Genomic DNA, 17958 nt, shown 5'->3' with positions numbered 1-17958 from the left:
GTTGTCCTTGATGATCTTTATGGCCTTCCTGTGACATCGGGTGGTGTAGGTGTCCTGGAGGGCAGGTAGTTTGCCCCCGGTGATGCGTTGTGCAGACCTCACTACCCTCTGGAGAGCCTTACGGTTGTGGGCGGAGCAGTTGCCGTACCAGGCAGTGATACAGCCCGACAGGATGCTCTCGATTGTGCATCTGTAGAAGTTTGTGAGTGCTTTTGGTGACAAGCCAAATTTCTTCAGCCTCCTGAGGTTGAAGAGGCGCTGCTGCGCCTTCTTCACGATGCTGTCTGTGTGGGTGGACCAATTCAGTTTGTCTGTGATGTGTACGCCGAGGAACTTAAAACTTACTACCCTCTCCACTACTGTTCCATCAATGTGGATAGGGGGGTGTTCCCTCTGCTGTTTCCTGAAGTTCACAATCATCTCCTTAGTTTTGTTGACGTTGAGTGTGAGGTTATTTTCCTGACACCACACTCCGAGGGCCCTCACCTCCTCCCTGTAGGCCGTCTCGTCGTTGTTGGTAATCAAGCCTACCACTGTCTGGAGGTGTGTTGGGTCATTGTCCTGTTGAAAAACAAATGATTGTCCCACCAAGCGCAAACCAGATGAGATGGCGTATCTCTGCAGAATGCTGTGGTAGCCATGCTGGTTAAGTGTGCCTTGATTTCTAAATAAATCACAGACCGTGACACCAGCAAAGCACCATCACACCACCTCCATGCTTCATGGTGGGAACCACACATGCGGAGGTCATCTGTTCACCTACTTTGCGTCTCACAAAGACATGGCAGTTGGAGCCGAAAATCTAAAATTTTGACTCATCAGACCAAAGGACAGATTTCCACCAGTCTAATGTCCGTTGCTCGTGTTTCTTGGCCCAAGCAAGTCTCTTATTATTATTGGTGTCATTTCTTTGCAGCAATTTGACCATGAAGGCCTGATTCACACAGTCCTGAACAGTTGATGTTGAGATGTGTCTGTTACTTGAATTCTGTGAAGCATTTATTTGGGCTGCAATTTCTGAGGTTGATAACTCTAATGAACTTGTCCTCTGCAGCATAATTAACTCTGGGTCTTCCTTTCCTGTGACAGTCCTCATGAGAGCCAGTTTCATCATAGCGCTTGATCGTTTTTGCGTCTGCACTTGAAGAAACTTTCAAAGTTCTTGACATTTTGTTGTATTGACTGTCCTTCATGTCTTAAGTTCTTACGACTGAGATCCTGTTAACGGGATCGATATGACAACAGCCAGTGAAAGTGCAGGGCGCCAAATTCAAACAACAGAAATCTCAATTAAAATTCCTGAAACATACAAGTATTTGACACCATTTTAAAGATAAACTTGTTGTTAACGACGAAAGCACACCATCTGATTATGTTAGAGGTCAGTCCCTAGTCACAGAAAAGCACAGCCATTTTTCCAGCCAAAGAGAGGAGTCACAAAAAGCAGAAATATAGATAAAATTAATCACTAACCCTTGATGATCTTCATCAGATGACACTCATAAGACTTTATGTTACACAATAAATGTATGTTTTGTTCGATAAAGTTCATATTTATATCCAAAAATCTTAGTTTACATTAGCGCGTTACGTTCAATAATGTTTTGCTTCCAAAACATCTGGTGATTTTGCAGAGCCACATTAATTTACAGAAATACTCAAAATAAATATTGATAAAAGATACAAGAGTTATGCATGGAACTTTAGATAAACTTCTCCTTAATGCTGTGTCAAATTTCTAAAAAGCTTTACCGAAAAAGCACACCATATAATCTGAGTACGGCGCTCAGAGACCAAAAAAGACATACAGATATCCGTCATGTTGTGGAGTCAACAGAAGTCAGAAATAGCATTATAAATATTCACTTAGCTTTGATCTTCATCAGAATGCACTCCCAGGAATTCCAGTTCCACAATAAATGTTTGTTTTGTTCGATAAAGTCCATAATTTATGTCCAAATACCTCCTCTTTGTTCACACCTTATGTTCACAAATCCAAATTCACGACGCGCAGGCCTGACGAAAAGTCAAAATATTCCATTACAGTTCGTAGAAACATGTCAAACGATGTATAGAATCAATCTTTAGGATGTTTTTAACATAAATCTTCAATAATGTTTCAACCCGAGAATTCCTTTGTCTTTAGAAATGCAATGGAACGCAGCTACCTCTCACGGGAGCACACCTGAATGCGCTCATGGCCTTCTGGCAGACCTCTTACTCAATCAGCTCTCATTTTCTCCTCCTTCACAGTAGAAGCCTCAAACAAGGTACTAAAGACTGTTGACATCTAGTGGAAGCCGTAGGAAGTGCAATCGAACCAAATTTACACTATATTGGATAGGCAAAGAGTTGAAAAACTACAAACCTCAGATTTCCCACTTCCTGGTTGGATTCTTTAATCAGGTTTTTGCCTGCCATATGAGTTCTGTTATACTCACAGCCATCATTCAAACAGTTTTAGAAACTTCAGAGGGTTTTCTATCTACTAATAATATGCATATCTTAGCTTCTGAGCCTGATTAGCAGGCAGTTTACTCTGGGCACCTTATTCATCCAAGCTACTCAATACTGCCCCCAAGCCATAAGAAGTTTTAAAGTAATGATGGACTGTCATTTCTCTTTGCTTATTTAAGCCGTTCTTGCCATAATATGGACTTGGTCTTTTACCACATAGGGCTAGCTTCTGTATACCACCCCTAACTTGTCACAACTGATTGGCTCAAACATATTAAGAAGGAAAGAGAGTCTACAAATTAACTTTTAACAAGGCACACCTTATAATTGAAATGCATTCCAGGTGACGACCTCATGAAGGTTGGTTGAGAGAATGCCAAGAGTGTACAAAGCTTTCATCAAGGCAAAGGGTGGCTACTTTGAAGAAAAGGATGATTACTTTGAAGAATCTCATATTTGTTTAACACTTTTTTTGGTTACTACATGATTCCATATGTGTTATTTCATAGTTTTGATGTCTTCACTATTATTCTACAATGTAGAAAATAGTAAAAATAAAATAAAAACCTTGAATGAGTAGGTGTATCAACTTTGAATGGTACTGTATGCCTTAGAATTGTTAAATCTTCCTTGAACTTCATGGTATAGTTTTATGCTCTGACATGCACTGTCTACTGTGGGATCTTATATAGACCGGTGTTTCTTTCTAAATCATGTCCAAACAATTGAGTTGGCCACAGGTGGACTCCAATAAAGTTGTAGTGACCTCTCAAGGATGATCAAAGGAAATCGGATGCACCTACGCTAAATTTGGAAGACTTACAGTATGTGAATGAGATTTCTGTATTTCGTTTTCAATATATTTGCAAAAATTGCAACAACAAAAAAATATTTTGGCATTATGGGGTATTTTGTATAGGTGGGTGAGGGGAAAAAATCGATATAATCCATTTTGAATTCAGGTTGTAACACAACAAAATGTGGAATAAGTCAAGGGGTATGAATACTTTCTGAAGGCACTGTATCATATGTTCTATATCCTTTATTCACCAGCTGAGTTCAACACCAGAGCAAATACATTATCTATACCTCTGGTTTCTGATTACAGTAGGCCATTTTTAAACCCACATGTTTGCCGTAAGTGAATGTTGACCATAAACCAATAAGCTTTGGCCTTTCCCAAGAAATCCACTCTCATCATTTTAAGTTAGTGACTGTATCATTGTATCTAGGTTTTCCAAGAGGAGCTCGGGGTGGTCAGGTCCTATAACCTAAAACCTGGAGGTGACAAGATTCCAGTCAACAAACAGAACAGAAAGGGTGAGTAGGCCTATACTGTAGATTAATATATGAAGGGTAGACATTCATGTACAGGACCACAGATGTGCTTTGTTTTGTTCCATCCCATCTCTAACGCAGCTGATTCAACTAGTTCTGTTCGTCAATTTAGACCACACCACAATAAAATCACACGTCGGGCCTCCGGGACAACATTTCTGTTAGAAAATCGCCGATGTGCTGTTCACTAATTCACCTTTCTGTGTATTTGTCTGTTCCCCATGTTATGTCACAATTCTCCTCTACCTGATGTCTAGTCAACTTACCCTTATACATACAGTGCATTCGGAAAGTATTCAGACCCCTTGAATTTTTCCCACATTTCGTTACAGCATCATTCTAAAATTGATTAACTCGTTTTTCCCCCTCATCAATCAACTCACAATACCCCATGATGACAAAGCAACAAAAAAAAGCAAATGTATAAAATATATATATTTTTTTTAGAGTACTTGAGTGTGATATTAAAATATATAAACATATATATTATACATTTGCTTTTTTTTGTTGCTTTGTCATCATGGAGTATTGTGAGTTGATTGATGAGGGGGAAAAAACGAGTTAATCAATTTTAGAATGATGCTGTAACGTAACAAAATGTGGAATAAGTCAAAGGTTTTGAATAGTTTCACTATGCACTATATCGACCTCTATCACTCCAGTATCCCTGCACATTGTTAATAAGGTATGAAGGTCTGATGAAACAAAAATAGAACTGTTTGGCCATAATGACCATCATTATGTTTGGAGGGAAAAGGGGGATGCTTGCAAGCCAATGAACACCATCCCAACCGTGAAGCACGGGGGTGGCAGCATCATGTTGTGGGGGTGCTTTGCTGCAGGAGGGACTGGTGCACTTCACAAAATAGATGACATCATGAAGAGGGAAAATTATGTGGATATATTGTAGCAAAATCTCAAGACATCAGTCATGAAGTTAAAGCTTGGTCGCAAATGCATACAAATGCCTACCAAGCACACTTCCAAAGTTCTGGCAAAAGTCAAGGTATTGGAGTGGCCATCACAAAGCCCTGACCTCAATCCCATAGAAAATGTGTGTGCAGAACTGAAAAAGCGTGTGCGAGCAAGGATGCCTACAAACCTGACTCAGTTACACCAGCTCTGTCAGGAGGAATGTGCCAAAATTCACCCGACTTATTGTGGGAAGCTTGTGGAAGGCTACCTGAAATGTTTGACCCAAGTTAAACAATTTAAAGGCAATTCTACCAAATACTAATTGAGTGTATGTAAACATCTGACCCACTGGGAATGTGATGAAAGAAATAAAAGCTGAAATAAATCATTCTCTCGACTACTATTCTGACATATCACATTCTTAAAATTTTGTGGTGATCTTAACTGACCTAAGACTGGTAATTTTTACTGGGATTAAATGTCAGAAATTGTGAAAACTGAGTTTAAATGTATTTGGCTAAGGTGTATGTAAACTTCTGACTTCAGCTGTAGCTTCTTACTTTCTCATGTTCTTATTTCTTTATTTCTTGTGTGTTTTAGTTCTACCTTGTGTTTAGTGCTACATTGATATCGATTACTGCATTGTTGGTTTTGGAGCTTGAAGAAATGCATCACACTGTACTTATGCTTCAATGTCACGTGCACAAGACTTATGTGTCTCAATTTATGGGTGCTTGAGTGATTTATTAAATTATTTTCTTTCTCTGCAGAGTATGTTCAGCTGTATGCTGGTTTCCTGCTTAATAAGTCAATTTACAAGCAGTTTGCAGCCTTCTATCGTGGCTTCCACAGTGTGTGTGCGTCAGACGCTCTGATGGTGAGTCGGGACTTCTCTAAGCTTTCTGTGGGGGTGGGGTTAAGGTCGGCTCGGTTCCCAGGTTCTTGGAGGGTTACAATAAGTTATTACAATAAGTTATTCACATCACTGTGGTCAGAACCTCCAGACGAAAGTTCTAATACAGGTTTCATAGTAAGAGGAGGAAAAAAGCTAATATCACTATGTGTACCTCACTGGAGGCTGGTGAGGGGAGAATGGCTCATAATAATGGCTGGAATATATTCCATATATTCCATTCCAGCCATTACTATGAGCCTGTCCTCCCCAAGTAAGGTGCCACTTAGCCACCTGTGGTGTGCATGCTTGTGTCTCACACATACACAATTGTATGAAAGAGTCTCTCTTGACTGTTAATGTAAATATACACAACTTCTACCCACCTGCCACCTCCTGACCCCCTCTGCTGGGGTATGTTTTGCACTGAGTGACATTGCTCAGATACTGTAGCCACCCTATATTGCGAAACAGGACCGTTTAAGTGGGTCAAGAATAGAGGTGATGAGTTGATTTAGTTATTTAGACAGACTATAGGGATTATGGCCTCCTGGGAAGAATGTTTTTACTTATCTCGTTACAGCAGCACAAATCTAACACAGCTGACCTCCATTGAATACCGATCAGCCAGAGACACAGAATAGCTTATGTTCTCCCTGGCCCAGACTTGGCCAGCAGGGTAGCCTCATATTTATTTATTTATTTATTTATTTATTGATTGATTGATTTATTAACCTTTATTTTAACAGGGGAAACAAGCTGAGATCAGGTCTCTTTTACAGTTGTGCCCTGTGATACAACAATTAAAAAACAACGCAACAATTAATAAGAATTTAAAAACCAAACAAAATTAAAACATAAAAAGTACAAGATGGAGATTAAAAATATTAAAATAAATGAACTTCTATAAGAAAAACACACATTACAAAAAGCAATCACAGTTTATAATAAGAAGTTAATGTAATGTGCATTTAAACTGTCTTTCAGGCACCAAAACATCTAACTGGAGTTCTCTCTGAAATTCATTCCATGAGTGTGAATCATGATATTCAAATGCCGTTTTGCCTAACTCAGTGAATCCGGGGGATCTCTAGCACTAGCATGTCCCGTGACCGAGTCTGATAAATACTGTTTGACCACTGAATGTTTGAGTTAAGATAATTAGGACATTTCTATAAGACCGCTTTATAGACAAGTATCAACTAGTGTCTGGCCCTTCTAAAAGTCAGGGAGTCCCAGCCAACCGATGTGCACAAAAGACAATGATGTGTGCAAAAGTTTTCATTAGTAACAAAGCGCAACGCTGCATGATACAATGCATCCAATTTCTTCACTACTGATGCTGATCCATGCATATATAAAACATCACCATAATCAAGCACTGACATAAGTGGCCTGTACAATTTTCTTTCTGTGCTGTGATGACAGACAAGATTTATTTCTACAAAAACATCTTATTCTCAATTTCAGCTTCTTTACCAGCTCAGTTATACGAGTTTTAAAAAAGAGATGATCATCTAACCAAATTCCAAGTTATTTATAGGTGGGAACATGTTCCAAAAGACAGCCATCATGGTTAGCATTGTTCAGAAATTCAAATTGTATACTTTTGGATCGTGAAAATACCATATACTTAGTTTTACTTAAGCACCAGCCTAAGATCTACAAGTGCATCTTGAAGCAATTGAAAGTCAAATGCTTTAGTGAGTGATGGGGCTGTGGCATATAGTAAGTACTGTGTCATCAGCATAGAAATTAAAGCAGCATTTTTTTCACTGAGATACAGATATCATTTATGTATATAGTGAATAATAAAGGACCTAAAATCAAACCTTGCGGGACTCCTTTGTGAACAGTGACAAACTCAGATTTGACCTCATCTGTAATAATAGCCTGAGATCTATCACTGAGATAATTCTGAAACCATAAACATGTATCTGAGGCCAACCCCAATGTGGTCAGCCTCTTCAGCAGAAGAGAATGATCAACTGTGTCGAAAGCCTTTGACAGGTCAACAAACAAAGCAACACAGTTCAACTTCTTATCCAAAGTCCTTACAATATCATTTATAACCAGTGTGGTGGCTGTGATGGTACTGTGCCCCGGTCTAAACTGGACTGAAATTTGTTCAGTATGCAGTTGTCAGACAAGAAAGATCGCAGCTGTACATTTACCAATGACTAACATTTTTACAAGACAAGACAGCTTAGAGATTGGTCGATCATTATCAAGGTCACCAGTATCCCCACCTTTGTGCAGAGGCAGCACATAGGCAGTTCTCCAAATCTTAGGTATGACCCCAGAGGTCAACGTGAGGTTAGAAATATGAGTAAGAGCACCAGAGATAAGTGGTGCAGCTCTAGCCAGCAACTCTGGATCAAATTTGTCAGCCCCTATTGCTTTGTTAGTGTCTATGGCTAGCAAGGCACCAATAACTTTCTTCTCTGTGAAGAGGCTTCGTGAGAAACCCTGACCATCAGCATCCGCACTCATGCATAATGCATATGTATATTTTCTTCCTTCATTTGTGGTTGGCATTTTCTCAACAAGATTGCCTGCTGCAATGAAGTGATTGTTGAAGGCATTAGCATTGGCGTTCTTATCAGTAATGAGACCAGTATCCAACCCTATCTGATTTGGGAGTGTAGATTGCATATTGTTCTTTTAATGTTTTAAATACTTTCCAGAATTTGTCTGGATTCCCATAACAGTCATTTTAAACTAGTCACATAGTAATCCGATTTTGTTCTTCTAACAAGTCTGATGCACAGGTTTCTTAGCTGCCTTAAAATCAGCCAGTCAGAGCTATAATAAGTTTACCTAGCCTTAGCCCATGCTACATCTCTTTTACAAATAGCATCAGAAATGTCCGACTTAAACCATGGGTTTGATCTATTCTTTACTCTAACCTTAGTGTATGGAGCGTGTTTATCGTATGTGGTCTTTTCATCTATGGCTAATGCGCCTTTCTAAAGACATGGGCACGTCATTTGTTGCCAATTTGGATTGTTTTTGGAAAAAACAGAGGTAATTCGTCAATGATGGAATTTATCTGGGTGAAAATGGTGTCCGCCTGCTATCCACATTCTGCAATAGATGGAATTCTATCCGAAATTACTGTAATTCTACAACAGTACCAGTCAAGAGTTGACACACCTACTCATTCCAGGGTTTTTCTATATTTTAATTTTTTTCTACATTGTAGAATAATAGTGAAGACATCAAAACTATGAAATAACATAAGTGTTAAACAAATCTAAATATTTTAGATTCTTCAAAGTAGCCACGCTTTGCCTTTGACAGCTTTACACACTCTTGGCATTCTCTCAACCAGCTTCATGAGGTAGTCACCTGGAATGCATTTCAATTAACAGGTGTGCCTTGTTAAGTTAATTTGGGGAATTTATTTCCTCCTTAATGCGTTTGAGGCAATCAGTTGTGTTGTGACAAGGTATGGGTAGTATACAGAAGATAGCCCTATTTGGTAAAAGACCAGGTCCATATTATGGCAAGAACAGCTCAAATAAGCAAAGAGAAATGACAGTCCATCATTACTTTAAGACATGAAGGTCAGTCAATACGGAACATTTCAAGTTTCTTTAAGTGCAGTGGCAAAAACCATCAAGCGCTATGATGAAACTGGCATTGAGGACCGCCACAGGAAAGGAAGACCCAGAGTTCCCTCTGCTGCAGAGGATACATTCATTAGAGTTAACTGTACCTCAGATTGCAGCCCAAATAAATGCTTCACAGAGTTCAAGTAACAGATAGCTCAACATCAACTGTTCAGAGGAGACGGTGTGAATCAGGCCTTCATGGTCGAATTGCTGCAAAGAAACCACCAACACCGATAATAAGACGAGACTTGCTTGGGCCAAAAAAACGACCAATGGACATTAGACCGGTGGAAATCTTTCCTTTGGTGGGATGAGTACAAATTTGAGATTTTTGGTTCCAACCAACGTGTTTTTGTGAGACGCAGAGTAGGTGAACAGATGATCTCCACATGTGGTTCCCACCGTGAAGCATGGAGGAGGTGTGATGGTGCTTTGCTGGTGACACTGTCTGATATTTATTTAGAAATCATGGCACACTTAACCAGCATGGTTGCAGCGATACACCATCCCATCTGGTTTGCGCTTAGTGGGACTATAATTTTGTTTTTCAACAGGACAAGGACCCAAAACACACCTCCAGGCTGTGTAAGGGCTATTTGGCCAAGGAGAGTGATGGAGTTCTGCATCATCTGACCTCAACCCAAGTGAGATGGTTTGGGATGAGTTGGACCGCAGAGTGAAGGAAAAGCAATCAAAAATGATGCTCAGCATATGTGTGAACTCCTTCAAGACTGTCGGAAAATAATTCCTCATGAAGATGGTTGAGAGAATGCCAAGAGTGTGCAAAGCTGTCATCAAGGCAAAGAGTGGCTACTTTGAAGAATCTCAATTATAGAATATATATTTGTTTAACCATTTTTGTGGATTACTACATTATTCCAAATGTGTTATTTCATAGTTTTTATGTCTTCATTATTATTCTACAATGTAGAAAATAGTAAAAAATAAAGAAAACCCTTGGAATGAGTATGTGTGTCTTAACTTTCGACTGTTACTGTGTATGCTTACTCATACTGTACATTCCTGAAATACTTTAGCTAAATACAATGGAATCAATTTTTGTTCAGATTGTGAACTCTCAATAGATTTGTCAATTTATTTATCTCCTAACAGAGAGGTAATTTAGTGTTTGTTACCTGCCTGGTAATTAAATAAACAAAATACTAATGTTAGTGGCACATATCTGTTTGTCAGAGACACTAAAGCATCCTAGAATAGGCATTCAGTATTGGTTGAAAACCTGCTGACACTGAAGAACTTGATGACCTACAGAATAGTTTGGAGTTACAGATGTAGGATCTTTAATTTGAGCCAGTTTGCTGCAGCAGGAAAATAATGCTCAGCAAGAGGAAATGTGAATAATGATGTGGATTGTAATTTATTTTTGTAGGGGTTCACACATGTTTCGTAAGGGAAATTACAAACTTCAGAAGCTTTTTTTAAACCTCAAAATACAGTGCAAGTTTTACATTGCAAATTAAATTAAGATCCATCTGTATTGTAACACACTGAGTTAATAAGTAAGAACGTTGTTAATATTGGTGCATCTCCAGGATCTGTGGCTGGTTGACTATGTTCAATGTTGGTCTGTCCACAAGTGTACACACACACACACTGTGGGTATGGTCTGCACCCTGCCAAGTTACTGTATGTCTGAGCCAATCCTAAACTAGTTAAGATCAAATATAATATTACCACCAAGATGTATGGTCATGTAGAATATATGCTAATCACTGTGAAGCACACATTGTAGGCCACAATGAATGTATGAGCATTGACTCAAACACAATACTGATAGACAAGATAAAGCACTGAACTTAAAAATATCTCATTGTATGTATTGTTGGCATTGTCAGCAAATCCCTCATGTCAGGGACTCAAGTCAGAGCTCTGTGCTCAGCTGTGTGATATAAATCCCTCATCTAAAGCTATGTCTCAAACTAAGCCCTGGATGCATAGTACAATATGTGATGTTACTGAATTACAGTAGGCATAATATAAGACGTTATGTTTATATCACAGGAGGTTGGTGGCACCTAAATTGGGGAGGACGGGCTCGTGGTAATGGCTGGAGCAGAATTAGTGGAATGGTATCAAATACATCAAACATATGGTTTCCATTTGTTTGATTCCATTCACTCCATTGTAGAGATTATTATGAGTTGTCCTCCCCTCACCAGCCTCCTTTGGTTTACACTATAGGGCACTCCTTAGTGATGATGTTGTGGTTGTGCAGCTGCTGAGGCCAGAGGAGGTGGAGATGCTGGTGTGTGGGAGCCCAGAGCTGGACATGAGCACCCTACAGAGAGCAGCTCAGTACGAGGGCTACAGCAAAGCTGACCTCACAGTACGGTAAGGGTCATGCACACAAACACCCAGTGCATCCAATCTATACAACTATGCATACCTTTTTCATCTTTCACCTGGCCAGCAAACCCTGATCCTGCTGTGAAGTAGAAAATATCCAATATCACAAAGCCTACAGCAACAAGCCATTATGACACACCCATGCAGTGCTATAGGGCCTTTCACTCTGTTGGAGGAACCTAGAACTGAACTCTTCATACTTCCTCCACTCTCTGGATGCCTGCAGCCAGCCTGTGCCCCCTTACAGCTGTAAGTTACTCCGCTCCCTTCCAGGCCTGTTTACTCCAGCTGCACCCCCCACCCCCCTTTCCTTACAGAAAAGTCACGTTGGCTATGTTTGTTTCTTGTGTGTGTGTGTTTAGCTGTTTTTGGGACGTGGTGCTGGATTTCCCCTTGGAGTTGCAGAAGAAGCTGCTCCACTTCGCCACAGGAAGTGACCGTGTCCCCGTGGGAGGGTTGGCCGACCTCAACTTCAAGATTGCCAAGATCGACGTGTCCACTGACTGGTACTGTACAGTCATCTCATCACTCATTGCCTCTTACTCTCACATATATCCAACCATATAGAACAATATCTAAATAGAACAGCTATTATATGTTGACTTAATTAACTGGTTGACTGCAAATGCTATATGTTGAGCAGCATACAGTATTGTAGAGTGTAAGTGGACAGATATTTAGTGGTGTCATTGTAATCTGTTATAATGCAGCCAGGTTTAGTGCAATGGCAACAGAAGGGCCCTTACAGTAATTGTTTAGACAGGTTATCCTTGTCTGTTTCAGGTTACCCATATCTCACACCTGCTTCAACCAGATCTGCCTCCCACCTTATAAAAGCAGGAAGGAACTGAAGCAGAAGTTAACCATCGCCATCTCAAACGCAGAGGGCTTTGGCTTAGAGTGACTCAGTCTGCAGCTATGAGATTCACAGTAAGATGAGAGTAGGTGATTCCTTTCCAAATGTACTTTAGAATTACATTCCTTCAAAAATAGAATTTGATATAGACTACATGACCAAACGTATGTGGACTCCTGCTCATTGAACATCTCATTCCAAAACCATGGGCATTAATATGGAGTTGGTCCTGCCTTTGCTGCTATAACAGCCTCTACTCCTCTGGGAAGGCTTTCCACTAGATGTTGAAACATTGCTGTGGAGACTTGCTTCCATTCAGCTACAAGAGCATTAGTGAGGTCAGGCACTGATGTTGAGCGATTAGGCCTGGTTCGCAGTCGGCGTTCCAATTCATCCCAACGGTGATGGGGTTGAGGTCCGGGCTCTGTGCAGGCCAGTCAAGTTCTTCCACACCGATCTCAACAAATCATTTCTGTATGGACCTTGCTTTGTGCACTGGGGCATTGTCATGCTGAAACAGGAAAGGGCCTTCCCCAAACTGTTGCCACAAAGTTGGAAGTACAGAATCGTATTGAATGTCATTGTATGCTGTAGCATTAAGATTTCCCTTCACTCAAACTAAGGGGCCTTGCCCAAACCATGAAAAACAACCCCAGACCATTATTTATCCTCCAACAAACTTTACAGTTGCCACTATGCATTCGAGCAGGTAGTGTTGTCCTGGCATCAGCCAAACCCAGATTTGTCTGTCGGACTGCCAGATGGTGAAGTGTGATTCATCACCCCAGAGAATGTGTTTCCACTGCTTCAGAGTCCAATGGCAGCGAGCTTTACACCACTCCAGCTGACGCTTGGCATTGCGGATGGTGATCATAGGCTTGTGTTCGGCTTCTCAGCCTTGGCAACCCATTTCATGAAACTCCTGACGAACAGTTCTTGTGCTGACGTTGCTTCCAGAAGCAGTTTGGACCTCGGTAGTGAGTGTTGCAACTGAGGAGAGACGCACTTCAGCACTCGGCGGTCCCTTTCTGTGAGCTTGTGTGGCCATTCATTTGAAGGGGAGTCCACATACTTTTGTGTATAAATAGTGGATTTTTGTGAGGTCAAAATGTGTATTTTGCTTGATTTGTATTACACTGTTATAAATATTCAAAACTAAGGCTTTGCTGGTTAAAGAATGTTACTTGTGTCATGAGATATAGATTGTCTTGTGAGGTCCAGGATGTGTATTTGCTGCCTGTTGATGGGCACAGCAGAATCTTTCACTTGTTTGGTAGTAATAAGAAATGTGAGCTCCTGTTTCTATGGTAGCAGTGGAACCATGACTGTGTCTGGTTGTGTGTTTGTTTATCTCTCTAACTATTACGGTAAGTAGCTTTGTGGCCTTATTTCTGCCTGCCTGGTAGACTGCCAATGTAAAGAGAATCCTTTGGTCAGAAACGTTGTGCAGGATCTTTGGTTAAACAAAGCATTATCAACATAAATCTGAAAAGTAAAAGGCACACTCATTAGCGTTATCATTTAAACAAACAGAGCATCACATGTAAGTCAAACCCAGATTGGTTGGGTAATTCAGTATCTTCACACCATCCTGCCTTCAACAACTTTCAGGAAGCTAATAATAGATGTTTGATACATTTATCATAGATGTAGCCTGTGACTATGAAAGCCTCCCATTCTAAGACTGATAGACTTGTATCTTCAACCCGTTGGCTCAAAATGATTACATCTGCTCATTAGACTGAAAACTTACCAACATATTTCTGTTTATGTTTTACTACACTAATCTGCCTATAGAATTTAATCTAGCACTTTCTTGTCTTACAAAGTAACTAATCATATGTCAATGTCAGAGTCTGTCACATGAATTAATAATAATGCATGTTCTATTCTGACTGTAGAGCTACACGGAATGTACAAAACATTAAGAACACCTGCTCTTTCTATCACCCAAAGGACATCTAGCCAACTTGGCACAACTCTAGGAAGCATTGGAGTCAACATGGGCCAGCATCCCTGTGGAGCGCGTTCGACACCTTGTAGAGTCCATGCCCCGACAAATTGAGGCTGTTCTGAGGGCAAAAGTGGGTGTGACTCAATATTTGGAAAGTGTTCTTAATGTTTTGTACACTCAGTTTATAATGTGTATCTTTAGAGCAAGTCCATGATGTGTAATGTAACTGACTGTTGATGATGTTATGTTGTGTTTCTATTTATTTGTAAAAATTACTGTCTAGTCCCAAGTAATAAACTTATCTTTGAGGTTTTTACACTCAAAAATGAAGTTGTCTGATGGTAAATATTTTATGTTGTGAATCTGAACGATCTGACAATGTGTGCAGGGCCAGGTTAAATGTCGAAGGTTGATTCCATTTGGCAGAATCTCTGAGCTGTTATCAGGCGTTGCTTTGCAAAACAGATATTGTAATTGGTTTAATGTGGCTCCATTCAACTTAATACCCCATGTCTATATTTCAGCCTCACACAACCATATCTGAGTTTGAACTACCACAAGTCGTAATTTAACAGGTCAAAACGGCCTGCCTGAAGAGGAGGAGCACAGAGGACTTGACACTCTAAGAGAGGGGTAGAGGAACATGCTGTAATTTTCAGAAATGGCTAATAAGTCAGGTACCGCATTCTGACAGCTGACTGATACACAGCCAGGGTCATAGGCCACAGAAACATAATTAAAGGCCCAGTGCAGTCAAATTTGATTTTCCTGTGTTTTATATATATTTCCATAGTATGAGGTTGGAATAATACTGCAAAATTGTGAAAATGAGGCCCTTTTAGTGTAGGAGCGGTTTCAAAAGACTATCTTAAATGTCAGACTGTTTTGGTGGGTTGGGGTTTTGACATGGCCAGGCAGTAAATTAGTACATAGAACAATAAGAAAGAGTTTCAAACCTCTCACTCAGACCACTCACAGACAGTCCTAGCAAAATTCTTGCTTGAGAAATTGCTCTTGGCTTTTGTTTCTTTTCAACCATTTTAATTGAAAACAATCACAGTAAGGTACATAATTGTTACCCAGAAATGATTTGATATTCAGATAAAAATGGCTGCATTGGCTCTTTAAAGCATGTTGATGAGTGGCTTGTAAACCAGTGTCATATATAGAAAGAGAGAGTGATAGAAAGGGAGAGAGTGATGAGGAGGAGTAGCATTGTCAACACAAAGTTCACAATCCGCTGCAGAACACTTTGTCCCTGCAGCTTAAATCAAGTGTACCAGAATAGGAACCATCTGTGCTTACAGGGTGACCTAGGGAAATGAGCCAGACAGAGGTGTGATGAATCATTTACACGTTAGGGTGCATTGTTTAAGCAACATTTAGTACAACTTTTGAAATAACCACATACTATGCACAATAATCATAGAACAACAACTAAAGAAAATACTTATTAATATGACATTATGACAATATTAACATTATATCCAACTTCCGTTGTGACTGCTCTGGGTTGTTCTCACGTGATGCAGTCTAACCACAAGTTGTTGTGATAAAGCATAGACTTACGTCCCAGGAATATGATTTCCTCCGTGCCATGGCCATGTTTTAGAACACCTTGGTGGTGATTGTAGTATCTGACATCAAATCAGTACCCACAATTTGGTTTGCAAAGGGAGGGTATATTACTGGAAACTTTCTAAGTTTACCAGTAAACGACCAGAAATTTGGTATCTTTCAAGAATTGTATGTAATCTATCACAAGACCCTTTTGGGAACTTCAGATTATCACAGGTGTCTGTAATTATCTCCGGCCCTCTGTGTGGACTTCCAACGCAAAAATAATGAAATCAATCAAATGATTTTAAGCAAAAAATTGAATGACAAAGCTGTGAAACATTATCCTAAATATAAACCATCAACTAAGTGAATACCATTGGTGTTTAATATGAGGGTTTCAGCATGAAATATCCTTTATATTTTTTAAACACTTATTTGACTATGTCAGTATGTATTTGTTGTCAATATTTTTGTGTCAAACTGACTTTTTCCAGTTGTGGAAAAAGTCAACAGTTGAAAGAGTTGCGGAGTTCATTGAAAATAATGCCATTGTTGATTTAGATGTTTTTTTTCATTGATTAGGCTGTTTTCTCTTGAACCATATAGTTTATCTACTAGAAACGCATGGACAAGATGGACACAGATTTTTTTTAATTAATAGTATATGTATATTATTCAAATAGAAATTCCCCAAATTACAATAAATGGCATAGATTATCTGAATTACTGAAATGACTGAAGATTCCAGTAAATTACCAGTAGTTTTGCAACTACCCACAATCCATGTCTGTAGAGCAATACGTTTGCTATAGCATAACACTGTTCTTCCTGCCTTGTCTGCACCAAGTCTACCCAACCTGACTCCTCCCCCCTTTCTCAAACTCACACACACAAACATACACCAAAAGCAGCATAATTCCTGTCCCCACTCACCACTTTCTACCTCAGAAATATGAAGTTGACAGGCAGGGAGAACTCCTATACAAGGAATATTTAACATGCTCCACCATTGCTGAGAGTTTTACATGGATGAGGAAGTAAATAGTCTCTACAAGATGCATTATTACATTCCACTTGAGCTTTGCAGGGTGCAGAGGCATAAAAAAACGAATGAATCACTTTGAACGCAAAAAAAATGTTATTTTTAGGGAATTATATTACTGGTCGATCATGGTTGTAAATAATTCTAGGAGGTTCATTGTTTTAAAAGGTTCATTGTTCATTCATCTCCTGATTACTAAATTTTATTAGGTATAATACAGACTATGGTATGATTCAGATTATTTCAAATCCCCTTCTGAAACAAAAGTATGTGTCTATAAAAGCAAGAAGGGACTATCCCCAAAGCTGTACTCACTATGCTGTTCATTGCTCCAGAATAGCCAACTGACCCTTGTTCGGGTTCATGAGGACATCACAACATCACAAACAAATATGCAACCCCATTGGTCATGTCATCTCCTGCCAGACAGAAATGTGATTTCACATATATGCTCACCAGTGAAATAGAAACATAATTAGCTACCACACCCTGGTCTGTATGAGCATCTCAAGCATAATATGTCCATCAGATCATTGAATGTCCTGCCCTCTCACATTATCATCCTACTTGTTTTTATCAAAGGTCCACTTGACTGTTGCACAACCCCAAATGGCCCACTTCAGTCAACTAGTTTGAGAACACCACAACATACATTATTTATTTTTTTTTTTTTGAATTTTACCCCTTTTTCTCCCCAATTTTGTGGTATCCAATTGTTGTAGTAGCTACTATCTTGTCTCATCGCACACCCTGATCACACCCTGATCTTCAACGATACGGATTAAATCAAGCCCCAAATTATTCATGATGCAACGGTACAGAATGTCATCTTTCAATTGAGGGTTTTTACTTTTTTTAATGAGGGCACTTTATGGGTCTAGTAGCCCCATGTAAAGAAGTCATAACTATTTGGACAAATTCATTTGTAGTCAAAAGTTGGTCCCATATTCTTTGCTGGTG

At 39.6% G+C, this 17958-nt stretch overlaps 1 protein-coding gene across 1 annotated transcript in view; it reads left to right on the top strand.

The window, feature by feature from the left end:
- Window positions 1-12713, top strand: part of LOC110529991 (probable E3 ubiquitin-protein ligase HECTD2) — a 39642-nt gene extending 26929 nt beyond the window's left edge. The window contains exons 17-21 of the mRNA XM_021612720.2: window positions 3690-3777; window positions 5481-5587; window positions 11456-11571; window positions 11949-12092; window positions 12370-12713. Of these exons, the coding sequence (XP_021468395.1) occupies window positions 3690-3777; window positions 5481-5587; window positions 11456-11571; window positions 11949-12092; window positions 12370-12490 (576 nt within the window). The 3' untranslated portion in view covers window positions 12491-12713. The remainder of the gene's footprint in view (window positions 1-3689; window positions 3778-5480; window positions 5588-11455; window positions 11572-11948; window positions 12093-12369) is intronic.
- The last annotated feature ends 5245 nt before the right edge of the window (window positions 12714-17958 follow it).

The sequence above is a fragment of the Oncorhynchus mykiss genome, chromosome 1 (assembly GCF_013265735.2).
Source record: "Oncorhynchus mykiss isolate Arlee chromosome 1, USDA_OmykA_1.1, whole genome shotgun sequence".
Classification (NCBI taxonomy): domain Eukaryota; kingdom Metazoa; phylum Chordata; class Actinopteri; order Salmoniformes; family Salmonidae; genus Oncorhynchus; species Oncorhynchus mykiss.
Note: the sequence above shows the minus strand (reverse complement) of the source record. Positions and strands in the feature narration are given on the sequence as shown.